The 20,866-nt window shown below is 43.6% G+C and overlaps 2 protein-coding genes across 2 annotated transcripts; both read left to right on the top strand.

Annotated features, from left to right (window-relative positions):
- Window positions 1-7,676: 7,676 nt before the first annotated feature.
- On the top strand, window positions 7,677-9,832 carry LOC123410446 (GDSL esterase/lipase At5g45910-like). The gene is made up of 5 exons (XM_045103391.1): window positions 7,677-7,978; window positions 8,061-8,282; window positions 8,692-8,837; window positions 8,936-9,212; window positions 9,409-9,832. The coding sequence occupies exons 1-5, from the start codon at window positions 7,702-7,704 to the stop codon at window positions 9,630-9,632; spliced, it is 1,146 nt and encodes a 381-aa protein (XP_044959326.1). The 5' UTR covers window positions 7,677-7,701; the 3' UTR covers window positions 9,633-9,832.
- A 7,780-nt stretch (window positions 9,833-17,612) lies between these two features.
- On the top strand, window positions 17,613-19,766 carry LOC123410683 (GDSL esterase/lipase At5g45910-like). The gene is made up of 5 exons (XM_045103623.1): window positions 17,613-17,910; window positions 17,993-18,214; window positions 18,624-18,769; window positions 18,868-19,144; window positions 19,341-19,766. The coding sequence occupies exons 1-5, from the start codon at window positions 17,634-17,636 to the stop codon at window positions 19,562-19,564; spliced, it is 1,146 nt and encodes a 381-aa protein (XP_044959558.1). The 5' UTR covers window positions 17,613-17,633; the 3' UTR covers window positions 19,565-19,766.
- The last annotated feature ends 1,100 nt before the right edge of the window (window positions 19,767-20,866 follow it).

Below are 20,866 nucleotides of genomic sequence, written 5' to 3'. Positions count from 1 at the left end.
TTATAACACTCTGAGTACGTATGTGCAAGTTTAGGGGTTCTACCGGCATTGCGTCTGCCCTTGGAACCGCCAAAGCAGCATTTTTCACAACCATTGAAGATGTACAAGTAGGAATTATGCTTTCAAGATCGTGCATACAACAAATACAACAAATGGGTTTGATCGTGTTTCCATAAATATCAGATGCATCGTAGCTATCTTAGTTATAGTTATTTGATGATTCTGCACGATGATAATCAACTCAAAATGTTGTTTTTAGATTATAGTATTACGTGTAACAAAGGGTAAGTTGGTAGTCTGGCCTCACCTCACCTCCCATCAACCATATATTATGCCCACAAGTGTCATACATGCATTCTTTTGCTGAAGTGCAGACAAGTGATCGGCCCATTTGACGCATGCATTAACTCAGTTAAATTGGCACTGTTCTAAAACAACGTCATAATAAGAGCTCAACTAAATCTATACTTTACTTGCCTTCTCCTACTCATAATGAAATCAAACCAAATCTTATTGAAACATCAACTATAATCAAAGTTTGCCGGCCCATTTGACGCGTATGAGCGTTTTCCCTTTTTTTTGTTCTTTTATTTTATTTTTTGCTCTTTCATTTTTTCTATGACCGATCTATTATTTTTTGCTCAACATACTATTTGACTCGACACTATTCCGAAATAAAATCCAACCGAATCGACACTTTCCCCGAACAAGTATTAACTCAATCAAATCAAATCTAATCAAAACATCAACTATAATGCAAGTTGGTTGACCAATTTGACGTGTGCGGTCTTTTTCTTTTTTTTCCTATGTTTTTGTTTTTTCATCTTTTTATGGACCAATCCATTATTTGTGCTCACATAGATGCATGCGGGATAGCGGTCGATTGATGGAGTAATAGTAGTAGATGCAGGCAGGAGTCGGTCTACTTGTCACGGACGTAATACCTATGTACAGGATCATGCCATGCATAACATCACATCTATGTGTTTTTCTATCAATTGTCCAATAATAATTTATTTACCCAGCGTATGCTATGTTCTTGAGAGAGATGCTTCTAATGAAAAGAATGCCCCCGTCTATTCCTCATATTTACTAGAACACTATTTACCTTGCTATATTTTATTTACTTTTAATTTACTTTGCAATTAACGAGTGTGTAAGGGAATTAACAACCCTCTTGCCCGCGTTGAGTGCAAGTATTTGCTTTTGTTTGTGCAGGTACCGTCGACGGTTGATTACGTGCTTATCCTATTGGTTCGATAAACCTTGATTCTCACCGAGAGAAATACTTGTTGTCATTCTACTACATCAATCCCTTCCTCTTCGAGGAAAAACGCAACGCGCCTACAAACTAGCATGGCGGTCATATCGGCATTGCGGAGTAGGGGGTGACGACGGTGGCGGTCACAACATCTTAGAGCGGTAGGTGGTGGCGGCGTTCTTGGGCCAGTTCGTGGGTGGAGATGCTCCTCATAGGCGACGTCTGGATCCACTCCATTCCGTCATGCTCGAGCTTCTCGGTTATTGCTTGTGATGGAGGCCGCAAACTACCAATGGATGTCACCCTTCTCCCGCCATGGCGAGCGACCCCAACCCTTGACAATGATGTGTGCCCGCTCTGTGGCAGCTCCAGGACCTGGTCGGAAGGAGGTAGTCTGGCATCACACTCCCTCGAACGATTTAAAGTCATCTGCCTTGTAGCAACCGCTTGATAAGGCTCCTTCATAGTCGCAGTATTGCATTTTTTTATTCTTTTCGAAAAATAATGCTTAAATTTGAAATTTTTCAAAAATATACCTGCCTAGGCTTAGGCGTGGTCGACAGGGACTAATCGGCCTAGCCAAGACCAATTAGTCCCAGTCGGCCTTGGCTAGGCCGACATGCCTATCAACCTACATGTGGATGCATGGCAGGGACTAATCGGTCTTGGCTAGGCCAATTAGTTCCTGACTTATTGGTCTTGGCTAAGCCAATAGGTGCATGAGATTCTTTTTCAACCTTAGCTATTTTCCCGGCTCCATTTCCCGCCCATAGTATAAATGATTTGAATATATAGTGTACCCTCACAACCTTCATGATTCTGGCCTCCCCCGATAGTATAAATGATTTGAATATATAGTTTTTTTGCAAGGATATTTAAATATATAGTTATATGCGTATGCTTTATGCACACACTTTTGCCTATATTCTATAGTTGTTGCACGTTGCAAGGAGCTAGCCGACAGTGGCACAACCCGATGCCGACAGTTTCCTTGTCCACCAAGCTTCTTTGAAGGTAAAATAAATCACAACTGATTATTCAATCAATTATAGAGTATATCTGAATATTACTCATGTGACTGTGTACCTGTGCGTAAATGCGAATTTTTCCTTTCATCGTACAACCTAGAGCCAAAGATCTGCTCGCATCCTCGTTCATGATTATCTGCAAGGAAGACGATTAGAGATTAATATACTCCTATTTTCCCTTTGTACCTCTCCCTACAACCACCGCTCACCGTTTTCTCGGGTGGCCAAGTCGTTTCTCTCGCTAAAGCCTCATGTGCACATCACTTCCCCTGTCATTCCTGTGGCCTTGAGCGTTGTGACGCCGGTTGTATCTCCGTTGTTCACGCTTGCTGGGCTACCACGTTGCTCTAACCCGTGTACGCACTGCCCTGCCATGGCATGTTGCACGAGTTCCAAGGGCGTGCCATGGCAAGAAACATGTCGATCATGAACCACGTACATCAATCCGTTCCGTCAAGCGCTAGCAGCACTGCACGGCTGCATGCCGGGGACGTCGCGGCTTCCTCTTTCGCCAGCTACCACTCCTGCAGCGCCGCCTCGTGCAACCTTTGCTTTGCCATCGACAAGCCCGACGTGATTGTGTCTCGGCTAGCATGACGGCGATGACAATATCACGATGGAGATTGCAAATCCAGGCGGGGGTGTGTATAAGTAGAGCAAAGTTTCGTGGACGCTTATTTGATTCAAATCCAAACACCGGGACACCAGACTCCAATCTTGGTTAGAAAGGAAACAAAGTTCTGGTGTGTGTGGTTTTGTTGGGTTCTTTCCTTTTGCCGCACGTGGATCAATACTACGGATTTATTCTCAAAAAGGAAAGTGGTTGTCTCTCAAATAGTACTCCCTCTGTTTCAGTGTATAAGTCCGACACGTGTATCTAGGTCATCAATTTGACCAACGTAATGAAAGACATATATTACAAAAGGTATATCATTGAAAACTTTAGATGTTTTATTTTCTAACGATATAATTTTTACGTTAAATAATATATTTTATATAAATTAAATTGATGACCTAGGTACACATGCATGACTTATAAACTGTGATGAAGGGAGTATGATGACCAAGCATATAGGAAGAAAGGGATGTGGAGTTTGGTTCCAAACTCACGGAGATGCGCATGCAGGCGGCAACGGAGGAGGGAACGAAATGGAGGGAAAGATTGGGGGAATATGGGCGGGAAATGGAGCCGGGAAAATAGCTAAGGTTGAAAAAAACTTCCATGCACCTATTAGCTTAGCCAAGACCAATTAGACCTGTGAGGGACTTATTGGTCTTGGCTAGGCCGACAGGAACTAATTGGCCTAGCCAAGGCCGATTAGTCCCTGTCACGCACTCACATCAGGTTGATAGGCATGTCGGCCTAGCCAAGGCCGACTGGGACTAATTGGTCTTGGCTAGGCCGATTAGTCCCTGTCGGCCACGCCTAAGCCGAGGCAGGTATATTTTTGATTTTTTTTAAATTTGAGCATTATTTTTTTGAAATGAATAAAAAAATGCAATATTTAAAAAAATTAGCCACAAAGGCGTATGTCGAATATGATATTTTATGTATGACGGTAACATAATTGTTGGCGATTTAGACGACTTTGTGTTTCTTGAAATTAAATGGTTTGCCATAGAATGTGAAATATGGTTATGCCGGTTGTTGAATTTAAAATAATCAAACAATAATAAAATGAAGAATATCTTCCCACACATTCCCCGTAGTCGTGGCGGGCATTACTGCATCATAAGTCACCATTTTATGGTTATATAAAGGAGATATGAGAACTTGACTATGGACGTGATTTTATGGTTCCTTTATTTTGGTGCAAATAAATCAATCTGACAGGAGGCGGGGTAAAGGTAGACCCACAATATGGAATGACAAGAGTGGATCTCAACAATCTTGCGTACACAGACGAATCATTCGTCCCAGCCAATGATGTGGCTCAGGTTTTCTATGTGAAAAACATGCCTACCAAACCAAAACCATGGTGGAGATGGAGGTGACTCCAACATCTCAAATCGGTAGGTGGCGGCTACCGTGGGCCAGTGCGTGGGCATAGATGCTCCTCACAGCCGGTGTCTGGATCCGCTCCATTTATCCGTACCTGAGCATCTCGGTTGTTCCTTGTGATGGAGGTAGCTGTTAGAGAACGTTGCATGGGAAACAAATTTTTTCCTACGCACACATAAGATCTATCCATGGTGATGATCATCTACGAGAGGAGAGATCTGACCCACATACCCTTGTAGATCGCTAAGAGGGAAGCATTAAGAAACACGGTTGATGTAGTCGAACGTCTTCGCGATCCAAATCGCAAGCCGTCCCTCGATCCAATCATGATCAAGTGCCGAACAGATGACACCTCCGCGTTCAGCACACGTGCAACTCGATGACGATCTCCGCCTTCTTGATCCAACAAGAGAGACGAAGAGGTAGCCGAATTCTCCGACGTCACGACGGCGTGACGGTGATGATGGTGGAGCTACGCAGGCATGGCTTTGCCGTGCACTACCAGAATAACCTACGGGGTGTCACGAAGTAGTGGAGGGAGAGGGGCTGCGCCGTGGCTTGAGGTGCGGATAGCCTCTCTACCCTCCACTATATATAGGAGGGAGGGAGGGAGGGGTGGCACCCTAGGGAAAACCCTAGGGGTTCGGCCGGCGCACCAAGGAGGAGGGAGGAGTCCTCCTTCAATTGGGTTTGGTGGAGGAGGAGTCCTCTTGCTAGTAGGTTTGTCCCACCTCTCTCTCTTTTGCACTTCGGCCGAAATAGGCCCACTTGGGCTAGCCTCCCAGCCCACCAGGGGCTGGTGCGCCACCCTTGGGCATATTTGGTCCCTCTCCGGGTAGGTGGCCCATCCCGGTGGAACGCCGGAACTCATTCGTCACTCCCGGTACTTTCTTGGTAATGTCTGAAATCCTTCCGGAAGCCAAATGTACCCTTCCAATATATCAATCTTCATATCCGGACCATTCTGGAACTCCTCATGACGTCCGGGATCTCACTCGGGACTCCGAACAACATTCGGTCACCAACATACATAATTCAACTATACTGAAACGTCACCGAACCTTAAGTGTGCAGACCCTGCGGGTTTGAGAACTATGTAGACATGACCGATACACTGTTCGGTCAATATCCAATAGTGGGGGCCTGGATGTACATATTGGATCCTACATATTATACAAAGATCTTAATCGGTTGAACCTCTATGTCAAGGATTCAGTTAATCCCGTATAACATTCCCTTTGTCCTTAGGTATGTTACTTGCCTGAGATTCGATCGTCGGTATCTCTATACCTATTTGAACCTCGTTACCGGCAAGTCTCTTTACTCGTTCTGTAATACAAAATCCCGTGGCTAACTCTTTAGTCACATTGCTTGCAAGGCTTGTTGTGATGTTGTATTACCGAGTGGGCCCAGAGATACCTCGCCGTCATACGAAGTGACAAATCCCAATCTTGATTCATGCTAACTCAACAGACACCTTCAGAGATACCTATGGAACACCTTTATAGTCACCAAGTTACGTTGCGACGTTTGATACACACAAGGTATTGTTCCGGTGTCAGTGAGTTACATGATCTCATGGTCATAGGAACATATACGTGACATGCAGAAAAATAGTAGCAATAAAACGACACGATCACATGCTACGTTCGTAGTTTGGGTCTTGTCCATCACATCATTCTCCTAATGTGTGATCCCGTTATGAAGCGACAACCCTTGTCTATGGCTAGGAGACCTTAACCATCTTTGATCAACGAGCTTGTCAACTAGATGCTTATTAGGGATAGTGTGTTGTCTATATATCCACACTTGTATATGAGTTTCCATTCAATATAATTCTAGCATGGATAATAAACGATTATCTTGAACAAGGAAATATAATAATAACTATTTTATTATTTACTCTAGGGCATATTTCCAACAGTCTCTCACTTGCACTAGAGTCAATAATCTAGCTCACATCAGTATGTGATTTACAATGTAACGAATGTAACACCCATACAGTTCTGGTGTTGATCATGTTTTACTCATGGAAGAGGCTTAGTCAACGGGTCTGCAACATTCAGATCCGTGTGCACTTTGCAAATATTTATGTCCTCTTCTTTGATGTAATCGCGGATGGAATTGAAGCGTTGCTTTATGTGTCTCGTCCTCTTGTGAAACCTTGGTTCCTTGGCTAGAGCAAGGGCACCAGTGTTGTCACATAACAGAGTCATTGGATCCAGTGCACTGGACACAACTCCAAGATGAGAATGTTTTCTTGTCGCTGCGTTTGATCTTAGTTTTATGGTTGTCAAGTAACATGGTATGTGGTTTGGCTAAATAAGGCGAGGCGAAGATGAGAATGCTTCCACATTGATCCAATGGCTGGATAACTGTGATTTTATATCAATCTTTCACATCCTTCTTTTTTGTTGACATATTGATATTGATGCTTGCCAACTCTAGAGGTGTTTATTTAACAAATGTTTTTACTCAACTTAACTTTCAAATGCTCATTGCTGTCCATGAGCCAAAAAATTGCATCATACAGAAACAATAGACCAGCAATCTAGCCAAGGCGTACACGAGGACATGAACCAAATATCATCTAACAGTAGGACAATGGAGGGAATTACATTTGTATACATTAAAATGATACATATCCTAAATTGCACAACTAAATGGAAAGCTTTAAACACATCTCTACCCAATATATAAGGAAAGTTCGACGTACCCCTCTCAAATTGGATGGATACCATGTTTGTTCTTGTAAAAAATTAAGGAGCCTACTTCCTGCTGAATTTTTAGTTCAAAAGATAATATGCCCAAATGGCTCACACTATGCTTTATAATAAATTTAAATTTATCTTTAGTTATCATTATTTCTTTTAAAGAGCCATCTTTGTTGATATTAAACAGTTGTAGTAATATGTGTATGGTATATATTCCCTTCGTTCCAAAATAATTGTAGTTGGGGAGAACTAGTCCATTTCTTTCCAAGTATAATTATTTAGGTACAGAGGGAGTAATATGTATAGGCCAGCCATCCTATTAATTTTATCCCGATCCATTGTTGATGGTGCAATTATATGCAAATGGAGTGCTTTATCTCTTGACGATGACGTTGTACCCCATATAGACGGGGACAAAAAACTACACATGCTACTCATATAATACATGTTAGGTTCCTCATATATGAGACGGCAATTAATCTACAGATTCTATGAGGGTATCGCTCTAAGTGCATTGAAACTTTGAAAGCGATGCAAAGCCAACAATGGATGAGATGGCGCGACAAAGATGTGAACCTGCTCATCCAGCGCGTGCGAAATACGACGACGCATGCGCGCGCTCGGTGGAGACTTCCTTATAAATACATAGCTCATCATCATCATCACTAAGGACGTACACCGAGCTGAGGGCTCAAGATGGGTAGTCGTGGAATATTGGTGGCGGCAGCCTTCATGGCGGCGGCGCTTGCCATTTTGCTCCCGTCGGCTGAGGCGGCCTACCTCCGCGGTGGCGGGCCGTTCGACTCCATCTTCGCCTTTGGTGACTCCTTCACGGACACTGGCAACAACCCCGTCGTCTTCGGCTGGTACAACATCTTTGACGTTGTGATGCGCCCTCCCTACGGCATGACCTTCTTCGGCGGTCGCCCCACTGGTCGCAACTGCAACGGCCGCCTCATCATAGACTTCATTGGTAATTAATCTGTGATCATCAGTAGCCTCCCTCTCCCTGCCTATATATGTGTATTTCAAGGTGATCAACGTATGATTTCCAGCTCAAGGCCTAGGCTTGCCTCTCGTGCCACCATACCTGTCGCACAAGGGGAGCTTCCGGCAGGGCGCCAACTTCGCTGTCGGCAGCGCCACAGCTCTCAACTCCAGTTTCTTCCACATCGGGGACCCTCCCGGCGCCAACCCGTTCCCCCTCAACATCAGCCTCGAAGTGCAGCTTGGCTGGTTCGAGGAGCTCAAGCCTTACTTGTGCCAAACGGACCAAGGTTATATATATATTTACTTAGCTTCACACAACGAATTGAACTGGAAATGCGCATAAAATAATATGCAACGGCCGCCACCCTAGTTTGGAGAAGTACTGGTTAAACATGATGAACTTATTATGGTCACTACTCTAGGCCAGCGTTGGATTCAAGATCTTATGGATAAATATCAAACGTTATGAACATATCTCTACTGGTTAAACGTTATGAACGCAAAGTGTAGAGAAAAAAATGATTTGAAAAAGATAAATCACTATAGTGAATATGTCAACATAAGTTGAAATATAATGAGTTGAATTGTGAATTTGATGACTACACATGGTAATGATATATTCTTCCAACCGTTGTACCATTAACCGAACACTTGATGTGCGTACACATAATCAAGAGGAGAAATGCTTCACTGCAGAGTGCAAGGATTTCTTTGGCAGATCACTCTTCTTCGTGGGTGAGTTCGGGATCAACGACTACCAATACTCGTTTGGGAAGAAGAGCATGCAAGAAATCAGAGCATTCGTGCCAGATCTCATCCAGACCATCTCCATGGGTGCCCAGGCAAGACTACTTGACTCATCATGCTCATCATGTCACTCCAGCTGTTTTCAATCTGCGTACATGCATGTTAACATCATGAAAACTAATGCAACAAGCAGAGAGTGATCGAGCATGGGGCCAAGACTCTTGTTGTCCCTGGCATGATCCCGTCTGGATGCGCGCCGCCGGTTCTCGTCACCTTCGAGGACGCCGATGCTTCGGAGTACGACGCCACCACCGGTTGTCTCAAGGAGCCCAACGAGATCGTGAAGCTCCACAACTCTCTGTTGCGAGACGCTGTCCAGAAGCTGCGGGCGGAGCACCCCGATGTGACCATCATCCACACCGACCTGTTCAACCACGTTATGGAGATGGTCAAGTCGCCTGAAAAATTCGGTCGGTATCATTCTATGTATATGTTCTTCATTGTTGGAAGTGCCCTGAGATTCATTTCGCGTTGAGTTTTGTCCAAACATATTGCACACCTTTTTGGATTCATTGTTCAGCGCAAATCTTGATGAGTTCAGTTATGAAAATAGAGGGGTGGTGAACATTGTGCAAGTTGATGAGTTCAGTTATGCGGTGGTTGCAGGGATTAAAAAAGACGATGCTCTTAAAGTTTGCTGTGGAGGACGTGGGAGGTACCACTACAACCTCTCGGTCGCTTGTGGCGACGAAGCCGCGACGACGTGCGAGGATCCGTCCACTCATCTATTCTGGGATGGTGTCCACCTGACGGAGGCAGCTTACCACCACATTGCTCAAGATTGGCTCAACACCATAGTAAGCAGTCTGCCTACAACAGCTAGCTCTTAAATGAGCTGCCTACGTCTGAATGCGATACATGGAGTCATGGACAAGGTTGCTGAATTGCACTGTTGCAAGAACAGAGTAGTCCATCATACCACCGCAATTTTCAATAAGATGTCCTTGTAATAAAAATGGGTTTAAATGTACTTATAAATAAAATTATTGTCTATTGTATATTGCTTAATCAATAAAAAGGATGGTGGATATTTATCGGTCTACAATTATGATATCTCAGCGGTAGAGATGTGTCTACACAAAACAGCACGCCATCGAGAGTTTTAAACCTACTTCTACTTGGACTGCATTATAACACTCTGAGTACGTATGTGCAAGTTTAGGGGTTCTACCGGCATTGCGTCTGCCCTTGGAACCGCCAAAGCAGCATTTTTCACAACCATTGAAGATGTACAAGTAGGAATTATGCTTTCAAGATCGTGCATACAACAAATACAACAAATGGGTTTGATCGTGTTTCCATAAATATCAGATGCATCGTAGCTATCTTAGTTATAGTTATTTGATGATTCTGCACGATGATAATCAACTCAAAATGTTGTTTTTAGATTATAGTATTACGTGTAACAAAGGGTAAGTTGGTAGTCTGGCCTCACCTCACCTCCCATCAACCATATATTATGCCCACAAGTGTCATACATGCATTCTTTTGCTGAAGTGCAGACAAGTGATCGGCCCATTTGACGCATGCATTAACTCAGTTAAATTGGCACTGTTCTAAAACAACGTCATAATAAGAGCTCAACTAAATCTATACTTTACTTGCCTTCTCCTACTCATAATGAAATCAAACCAAATCTTATTGAAACATCAACTATAATCAAAGTTTGCCGGCCCATTTGACGCGTATGAGCGTTTTCCCTTTTTTTTGTTCTTTTATTTTATTTTTTGCTCTTTCATTTTTTCTATGACCGATCTATTATTTTTTGCTCAACATACTATTTGACTCGACACTATTCCGAAATAAAATCCAACCGAATCGACACTTTCCCCGAACAAGTATTAACTCAATCAAATCAAATCTAATCAAAACATCAACTATAATGCAAGTTGGTTGACCAATTTGACGTGTGCGGTCTTTTTCTTTTTTTTCCTATGTTTTTGTTTTTTCATCTTTTTATGGACCAATCCATTATTTGTGCTCACATAGATGCATGCGGGATAGCGGTCGATTGATGGAGTAATAGTAGTAGATGCAGGCAGGAGTCGGTCTACTTGTCACGGACGTAATACCTATGTACAGGATCATGCCATGCATAACATCACATCTATGTGTTTTTCTATCAATTGTCCAATAATAATTTATTTACCCAGCGTATGCTATGTTCTTGAGAGAGATGCTTCTAATGAAAAGAATGCCCCCGTCTATTCCTCATATTTACTAGAACACTATTTACCTTGCTATATTTTATTTACTTTTAATTTACTTTGCAATTAACGAGTGTGTAAGGGAATTAACAACCCTCTTGCCCGCGTTGAGTGCAAGTATTTGCTTTTGTTTGTGCAGGTACCGTCGACGGTTGATTACGTGCTTATCCTATTGGTTCGATAAACCTTGATTCTCACCGAGAGAAATACTTGTTGTCATTCTACTACATCAATCCCTTCCTCTTCGAGGAAAAACGCAACGCGCCTACAAACTAGCATGGCGGTCATATCGGCATTGCGGAGTAGGGGGTGACGACGGTGGCGGTCACAACATCTTAGAGCGGTAGGTGGTGGCGGCGTTCTTGGGCCAGTTCGTGGGTGGAGATGCTCCTCATAGGCGACGTCTGGATCCACTCCATTCCGTCATGCTCGAGCTTCTCGGTTATTGCTTGTGATGGAGGCCGCAAACTACCAATGGATGTCACCCTTCTCCCGCCATGGCGAGCGACCCCAACCCTTGACAATGATGTGTGCCCGCTCTGTGGCAGCTCCAGGACCTGGTCGGAAGGAGGTAGTCTGGCATCACACTCCCTCGAACGATTTAAAGTCATCTGCCTTGTAGCAACCGCTTGATAAGGCTCCTTCATAGTCGCAGTATTGCATTTTTTTATTCTTTTCGAAAAATAATGCTTAAATTTGAAATTTTTCAAAAATATACCTGCCTAGGCTTAGGCGTGGTCGACAGGGACTAATCGGCCTAGCCAAGACCAATTAGTCCCAGTCGGCCTTGGCTAGGCCGACATGCCTATCAACCTACATGTGGATGCATGGCAGGGACTAATCGGTCTTGGCTAGGCCAATTAGTTCCTGACTTATTGGTCTTGGCTAAGCCAATAGGTGCATGAGATTCTTTTTCAACCTTAGCTATTTTCCCGGCTCCATTTCCCGCCCATAGTATAAATGATTTGAATATATAGTGTACCCTCACAACCTTCATGATTCTGGCCTCCCCCGATAGTATAAATGATTTGAATATATAGTTTTTTTGCAAGGATATTTAAATATATAGTTATATGCGTATGCTTTATGCACACACTTTTGCCTATATTCTATAGTTGTTGCACGTTGCAAGGAGCTAGCCGACAGTGGCACAACCCGATGCCGACAGTTTCCTTGTCCACCAAGCTTCTTTGAAGGTAAAATAAATCACAACTGATTATTCAATCAATTATAGAGTATATCTGAATATTACTCATGTGACTGTGTACCTGTGCGTAAATGCGAATTTTTCCTTTCATCGTACAACCTAGAGCCAAAGATCTGCTCGCATCCTCGTTCATGATTATCTGCAAGGAAGACGATTAGAGATTAATATACCCCTATTTTCCCTTTGTACCTCTCCCTACAACCACCGCTCACCGTTTTCTCGGGTGGCCAAGTCGTTTCTCTCGCTAAAGCCTCATGTGCACATCACTTCCCCTGTCATTCCTGTGGCCTTGAGCGTTGTGACGCCGGTTGTATCTCCGTTGTTCACGCTTGCTGGGCTACCACGTTGCTCTAACCCGTGTACGCACTGCCCTGCCATGGCATGTTGCACGAGTTCCAAGGGCGTGCCATGGCAAGAAACATGTCGATCATGAACCACGTACATCAATCCGTTCCGTCAAGCGCTAGCAGCACTGCACGGCTGCATGCCGGGGACGTCGCGGCTTCCTCTTTCGCCAGCTACCACTCCTGCAGCGCCGCCTCGTGCAACCTTTGCTTTGCCATCGACAAGCCCGACGTGATTGTGTCTCGGCTAGCATGACGGCGATGACAATATCACGATGGAGATTGCAAATCCAGGCGGGGGTGTGTATAAGTAGAGCAAAGTTTCGTGGACGCTTATTTGATTCAAATCCAAACACCGGGACACCAGACTCCAATCTTGGTTAGAAAGGAAACAAAGTTCTGGTGTGTGTGGTTTTGTTGGGTTCTTTCCTTTTGCCGCACGTGGATCAATACTACGGATTTATTCTCAAAAAGGAAAGTGGTTGTCTCTCAAATAGTACTCCCTCTGTTTCAGTGTATAAGTCCGACACGTGTATCTAGGTCATCAATTTGACCAACGTAATGAAAGACATATATTACAAAAGGTATATCATTGAAAACTTTAGATGTTTTATTTTCTAACGATATAATTTTTACGTTAAATAATATATTTTATATAAATTAAATTGATGACCTAGGTACACATGCATGACTTATAAACTGTGATGAAGGGAGTATGATGACCAAGCATATAGGAAGAAAGGGATGTGGAGTTTGGTTCCAAACTCACGGAGATGCGCATGCAGGCGGCAACGGAGGAGGGAACGAAATGGAGGGAAAGATTGGGGGAATATGGGCGGGAAATGGAGCCGGGAAAATAGCTAAGGTTGAAAAAAACTTCCATGCACCTATTAGCTTAGCCAAGACCAATTAGACCTGTGAGGGACTTATTGGTCTTGGCTAGGCCGACAGGAACTAATTGGCCTAGCCAAGGCCGATTAGTCCCTGTCACGCACTCACATCAGGTTGATAGGCATGTCGGCCTAGCCAAGGCCGACTGGGACTAATTGGTCTTGGCTAGGCCGATTAGTCCCTGTCGGCCACGCCTAAGCCGAGGCAGGTATATTTTTGATTTTTTTTTAAATTTGAGCATTATTTTTTTGAAATGAATAAAAAAAATGCAATATTTAAAAAAATTAGCCACAAAGGCGTATGTCGAATATGATATTTTATGTATGACGGTAACATAATTGTTGGCGATTTAGACGACTTTGTGTTTCTTGAAATTAAATGGTTTGCCATAGAATGTGAAATATGGTTATGCCGGTTGTTGAATTTAAAATAATCAAACAATAATAAAATGAAGAATATCTTCCCACACATTCCCCGTAGTCGTGGCGGGCATTACTGCATCATAAGTCACCATTTTATGGTGATATAAAGGAGATATGAGAACTTGACTATGGACGTGATTTTATGGTTCCTTTATTTTGGTGCAAATAAATCAATCTGACAGGAGGCGGGGTAAAGGTAGACCCACAATATGGAATGACAAGAGTGGATCTCAACAATCTTGCGTACACAGACGAATCATTCGTCCTAGCCAATGATGTGGCTCAGGTTTTCTATGTGAAAAACATGCCTACCAAACCAAAACCATGGTGGAGATGGAGGTGACTCCAACATCTCAAATCGGTAGGTGGCGGCTACCGTGGGCCAGTGCGTGGGCATAGATGCTCCTCACAGCCGGTGTCTGGATCCGCTCCATTTATCCGTACCTGAGCATCTCGGTTGTTCCTTGTGATGGAGGTAGCTGTTAGAGAACGTTGCATGGGAAACAAATTTTTTCCTACGCACACATAAGATCTATCCATGGTGATGATCATCTACGAGAGGAGAGATCTGACCCACATACCCTTGTAGATCGCTAAGAGGGAAGCATTAAGAAACACGGTTGATGTAGTCGAACGTCTTCGCGATCCAAATCGCAAGCCGTCCCTCGATCCAATCATGATCAAGTGCCGAACAGATGACACCTCCGCGTTCAGCACACGTGCAACTCGATGACGATCTCCGCCTTCTTGATCCAACAAGAGAGACGAAGAGGTAGCCGAATTCTCCGACGTCACGACGGCGTGACGGTGATGATGGTGGAGCTACGCAGGCATGGCTTTGCCGTGCACTACCAGAATAACCTACGGGGTGTCACGAAGTAGTGGAGGGAGAGGGGCTGCGCCGTGGCTTGAGGTGCGGATAGCCTCTCTACCCTCCACTATATATAGGAGGGAGGGAGGGAGGGGTGGCACCCTAGGGAAAACCCTAGGGGTTCGGCCGGCGCACCAAGGAGGAGGGAGGAGTCCTCCTTCAATTGGGTTTGGTGGAGGAGGAGTCCTCTTGCTAGTAGGTTTGTCCCACCTCTCTCTCTTTTGCACTTCGGCCGAAATAGGCCCACTTGGGCTAGCCTCCCAGCCCACCAGGGGCTGGTGCGCCACCCTTGGGCATATTTGGTCCCTCTCCGGGTAGGTGGCCCATCCCGGTGGAACGCCGGAACTCATTCGTCACTCCCGGTACTTTCTTGGTAATGTCTGAAATCCTTCCGGAAGCCAAATGTACCCTTCCAATATATCAATCTTCATATCCGGACCATTCTGGAACTCCTCATGACGTCCGGGATCTCACTCGGGACTCCGAACAACATTCGGTCACCAACATACATAATTCAACTATACTGAAACGTCACCGAACCTTAAGTGTGCAGACCCTGCGGGTTTGAGAACTATGTAGACATGACCGATACACTGTTCGGTCAATATCCAATAGTGGGGGCCTGGATGTACATATTGGATCCTACATATTATACAAAGATCTTAATCGGTTGAACCTCTATGTCAAGGATTCAGTTAATCCCGTATAACATTCCCTTTGTCCTTAGGTATGTTACTTGCCTGAGATTCGATCGTCGGTATCTCTATACCTATTTGAACCTCGTTACCGGCAAGTCTCTTTACTCGTTCTGTAATACAAAATCCCGTGGCTAACTCTTTAGTCACATTGCTTGCAAGGCTTGTTGTGATGTTGTATTACCGAGTGGGCCCAGAGATACCTCGCCGTCATACGAAGTGACAAATCCCAATCTTGATTCATGCTAACTCAACAGACACCTTCAGAGATACCTATGGAACACCTTTATAGTCACCAAGTTACGTTGCGACGTTTGATACACACAAGGTATTGTTCCGGTGTCAGTGAGTTACATGATCTCATGGTCATAGGAACATATACGTGACATGCAGAAAAATAGTAGCAATAAAACGACACGATCACATGCTACGTTCGTAGTTTGGGTCTTGTCCATCACATCATTCTCCTAATGTGTGATCCCGTTATGAAGCGACAACCCTTGTCTATGGCTAGGAGACCTTAACCATCTTTGATCAACGAGCTTGTCAACTAGATGCTTATTAGGGATAGTGTGTTGTCTATATATCCACACTTGTATATGAGTTTCCATTCAATATAATTCTAGCATGGATAATAAACGATTATCTTGAACAAGGAAATATAATAATAACTATTTTATTATTTACTCTAGGGCATATTTCCAACAGTCTCTCACTTGCACTAGAGTCAATAATCTAGCTCACATCAGTATGTGATTTACAATGTAACGAATGTAACACCCATACAGTTCTGGTGTTGATCATGTTTTACTCATGGAAGAGGCTTAGTCAACGGGTCTGCAACATTCAGATCCGTGTGCACTTTGCAAATATTTATGTCCTCTTCTTTGATGTAATCGCGGATGGAATTGAAGCGTTGCTTTATGTGTCTCGTCCTCTTGTGAAACCTTGGTTCCTTGGCTAGAGCAAGGGCACCAGTGTTGTCACATAACAGAGTCATTGGATCCAGTGCACTGGACACAACTCCAAGATGAGAATGTTTTCTTGTCGCTGCGTTTGATCTTAGTTTTATGGTTGTCAAGTAACATGGTATGTGGTTTGGCTAAATAAGGCGAGGCGAAGATGAGAATGCTTCCACATTGATCCAATGGCTGGATAACTGTGATTTTATATCAATCTTTCACATCCTTCTTTTTTGTTGACATATTGATATTGATGCTTGCCAATTCTAGAGGTGTTTATTTAACAAATGTTTTTACTCAACTTAACTTTCAAATGCTCATTGCTGTCCATGAGCCAAAAAATTGCATCATACAGAAACAATAGACCAGCAATCTAGCCAAGGCGTACACGAGGACATGAACCAAATATCATCTAACAGTAGGACAATGGAGGGAATTACATTTGTATACATTAAAATGATACATATCCTAAATTGCACAACTAAATGGAAAGCTTTAAACACATCTCTACCCAATATATAAGGAAAGTTCGACGTACCCCTCTCAAATTGGATGGATACCATGTTTGTTCTTGTAAAAAATTAAGGAGCCTACTTCCTGCTGAATTTTTAGTTCAAAAGATAATATGCCCAAATGGCTCACACTATGCTTTATAATAAATTTAAATTTATCTTTAGTTATCATTATTTCTTTTAAAGAGCCATCTTTGTTGATATTAAACAGTTGTAGTAATATGTGTATGGTATATATTCCCTTCGTTCCAAAATAATTGTAGTTGGGGAGAACTAGTCCATTTCTTTCCAAGTATAATTATTTAGGTACAGAGGGAGTAATATGTATAGGCCAGCCATCCTATTAATTTTATCCCGATCCATTGTTGATGGTGCAATTATATGCAAATGGAGTGCTTTATCTCTTGACGATGACGTTGTACCCCATATAGACGGGGACAAAAAACTACACATGCTACTCATATAATACATGTTAGGTTCCTCATATATGAGACGGCAATTAATCTACAGATTCTATGAGGGTATCGCTCTAAGTGCATTGAAACTTTGAAAGCGATGCAAAGCCAACAATGGATGAGATGGCGCGACAAAGATGTGAACCTGCTCATCCAGCGCGTGCGAAATACGACGACGCATGCGCGCGCTCGGTGGAGACTTCCTTATAAATACATAGCTCATCATCATCATCACTAAGGACGTACACCGAGCTGAGGGCTCAAGATGGGTAGTCGTGGAATATTGGTGGCGGCAGCCTTCATGGCGGCGGCGCTTGCCATTTTGCTCCCGTCGGCTGAGGCGGCCTACCTCCGCGGTGGCGGGCCGTTCGACTCCATCTTCGCCTTTGGTGACTCCTTCACGGACACTGGCAACAACCCCGTCGTCTTCGGCTGGTACAACATCTTTGACGTTGTGATGCGCCCTCCCTACGGCATGACCTTCTTCGGCGGTCGCCCCACTGGTCGCAACTGCAACGGCCGCCTCATCATAGACTTCATTGGTAATTAATCTGTGATCATCAGTAGCCTCCCTCTCCCTGCCTATATATGTGTATTTCAAGGTGATCAACGTATGATTTCCAGCTCAAGGCCTAGGCTTGCCTCTCGTGCCACCATACCTGTCGCACAAGGGGAGCTTCCGGCAGGGCGCCAACTTCGCTGTCGGCAGCGCCACAGCTCTCAACTCCAGTTTCTTCCACATCGGGGACCCTCCCGGTGCCAACCCGTTCCCCCTCAACATCAGCCTCGAAGTGCAGCTTGGCTGGTTCGAGGAGCTCAAGCCTTACTTGTGCCAAACGGACCAAGGTTATATATATATTTACTTAGCTTCACACAACGAATTGAACTGGAAATGCGCATAAAATAATATGCAACGGCCGCCACCCTAGTTTGGAGAAGTACTGGTTAAACATGATGAACTTATTATGGTCACTACTCTAGGCCAGCGTTGGATTCAAGATCTTATGGATAAATATCAAACGTTATGAACATATCTCTACTGGTTAAACGTTATGAACGCAAAGTGTAGAGAAAAAAATGATTTGAAAAAGATAAATCACTATAGTGAATATGTCAACATAAGTTGAAATATAATGAGTTGAATTGTGAATTTGATGACTACACATGGTAATGATATATTCTTCCAACCGTTGTACCATTAACCGAACACTTGATGTGCGTACACATAATCAAGAGGAGAAATGCTTCACTGCAGAGTGCAAGGATTTCTTTGGCAGATCACTCTTCTTCGTGGGTGAGTTCGGGATCAACGACTACCAATACTCGTTTGGGAAGAAGAGCATGCAAGAAATCAGAGCATTCGTGCCAGATCTCATCCAGACCATCTCCATGGGTGCCCAGGCAAGACTACTTGACTCATCATGCTCATCATGTCACTCCAGCTGTTTTCAATCTGCGTACATGCATGTTAACATCATGAAAACTAATGCAACAAGCAGAGAGTGATCGAGCATGGGGCCAAGACTCTTGTTGTCCCTGGCATGATCCCGTCTGGATGCGCGCCGCCGGTTCTCGTCACCTTCGAGGACGCCGATGCTTCGGAGTACGACGCCACCACCGGTTGTCTCAAGGAGCCCAACGAGATCGTGAAGCTCCACAACTCTCTGTTGCGAGACGCTGTCCAGAAGCTGCGGGCGGAGCACCCCGATGTGACCATCATCCACACCGACCTGTTCAACCACGTTATGGAGATGGTCAAGTCGCCTGAAAAATTCGGTCGGTATCATTCTATGTATATGTTCTTCATTGTTGGAAGTGCCCTGAGATTCATTTCGCGTTGAGTTTTGTCCAAACATATTGCACACCTTTTTGGATTCATTGTTCAGCGCAAATCTTGATGAGTTCAGTTATGAAAATAGAGGGGTGGTGAACATTGTGCAAGTTGATGAGTTCAGTTATGCGGTGGTTGCAGGGATTAAAAAAGACGATGCTCTTAAAGTTTGCTGTGGAGGACGTGGGAGGTACCACTACAACCTCTCGGTCGCTTGTGGCGACGAAGCCGCGACGACGTGCGAGGATCCGTCCACTCATCTATTCTGGGATGGTGTCCACCTGACGGAGGCAGCTTACCACCACATTGCTCAAGATTGGCTCAACACCATAGTAAGCAGTCTGCCTACAACAGCTAGCTCTTAAATGAGCTGCCTACGTCTGAATGCGATACATGGAGTCATGGACAAGGTTGCTGAATTGCACTGTTGCAAGAACAGAGTAGTCCATCATACCACCGCAATTTTCAATAAGATGTCCTTGTAATAAAAATGGGTTTAAATGTACTTATAAATAAAATTATTGTCTATTGTATATTGCTTAATCAATAAAAAGGATGGTGGATATTTATCGGTCTACAATTATGATATCTCAGCGGTAGAGATGTGTCTACACAAAACAGCACGCCATCGAGAGTTTTAAACCTACTTCTACTTGGACTGCATTATAACACTCTGAGTACGTATGTGCAAGTTTAGGGGTTCTACCGGCATTGCGTCTGCCCTTGGAACCGCCAAAGCAGCATTTTTCACAACCATTGAAGATGTACAAGTAGGAATTATGCTTTCAAGATCGTGCATACAACAAATACAACAAATGGGTTTGATCGTGTTTCCATAAATATCAGATGCATCGTAGCTATCTTAGTTATAGTTATTTGATGATTCTGCACGATGATAATCAACTCAAAATGTTGTTTTTAGATTATAGTATTACGTGTAACAAAGGGTAAGTTGGTAGTCTGGCCTCACCTCACCTCCCATCAACCATATATTATGCCCACAAGTGTCATACATGCATTCTTTTGCTGAAGTGCAGACAAGTGATCGGCCCATTTGACGCATGCATTAACTCAGTTAAATTGGCACTGTTCTAAAACAACGTCATAATAAGAGCTCAACTAAATCTATACTTTACTTGCCTTCTCCTACTCATAATGAAATCAAACCAAATCTTATTGAAACATCAACTATAATCAAAGTTTGCCGGCCCATTTGACGCGTATGAGCGTTTTCCCTTTTTTTTGTTCTTTTATTTTATTTTTTGCTCTTTCATTTTTTCTATGACCGATCTATTATTTTTTGCTCAACATACTATTTGACTCGACACTATTCCGAAATAAAATCCAACCGAATCGACACTTTCCCCGAACAAGTATTAACTCAATCAAATCAAATCTAATCAAAACATCAACTATAATGCAAGTTGGTTGACCAATTTGACGTGTGCGGTCTTTTTCTTTTTTTTCCTATGTTTTTGTTTTTTCATCTTTTTATGGACCAATCCATTATTTGTGCTCACATAGATGCATGCGGGATAGCGGTCGATTGATGGAGTAATAGTAGTAGATGCAGGCAGGAGTCGGTCTACTTGTCACGGACGTAATACCTATGTACAGGATCATGCCATGCATAACATCACATCTATGTGTTTTTCTATCAATTGTCC

The sequence above is a fragment of the Hordeum vulgare genome, chromosome 7H (assembly GCF_904849725.1).
Source record: "Hordeum vulgare subsp. vulgare chromosome 7H, MorexV3_pseudomolecules_assembly, whole genome shotgun sequence".
Lineage (NCBI taxonomy): Eukaryota > Viridiplantae > Streptophyta > Magnoliopsida > Poales > Poaceae > Hordeum > Hordeum vulgare.
Note: the sequence above shows the minus strand (reverse complement) of the source record. Positions and strands in the feature narration are given on the sequence as shown.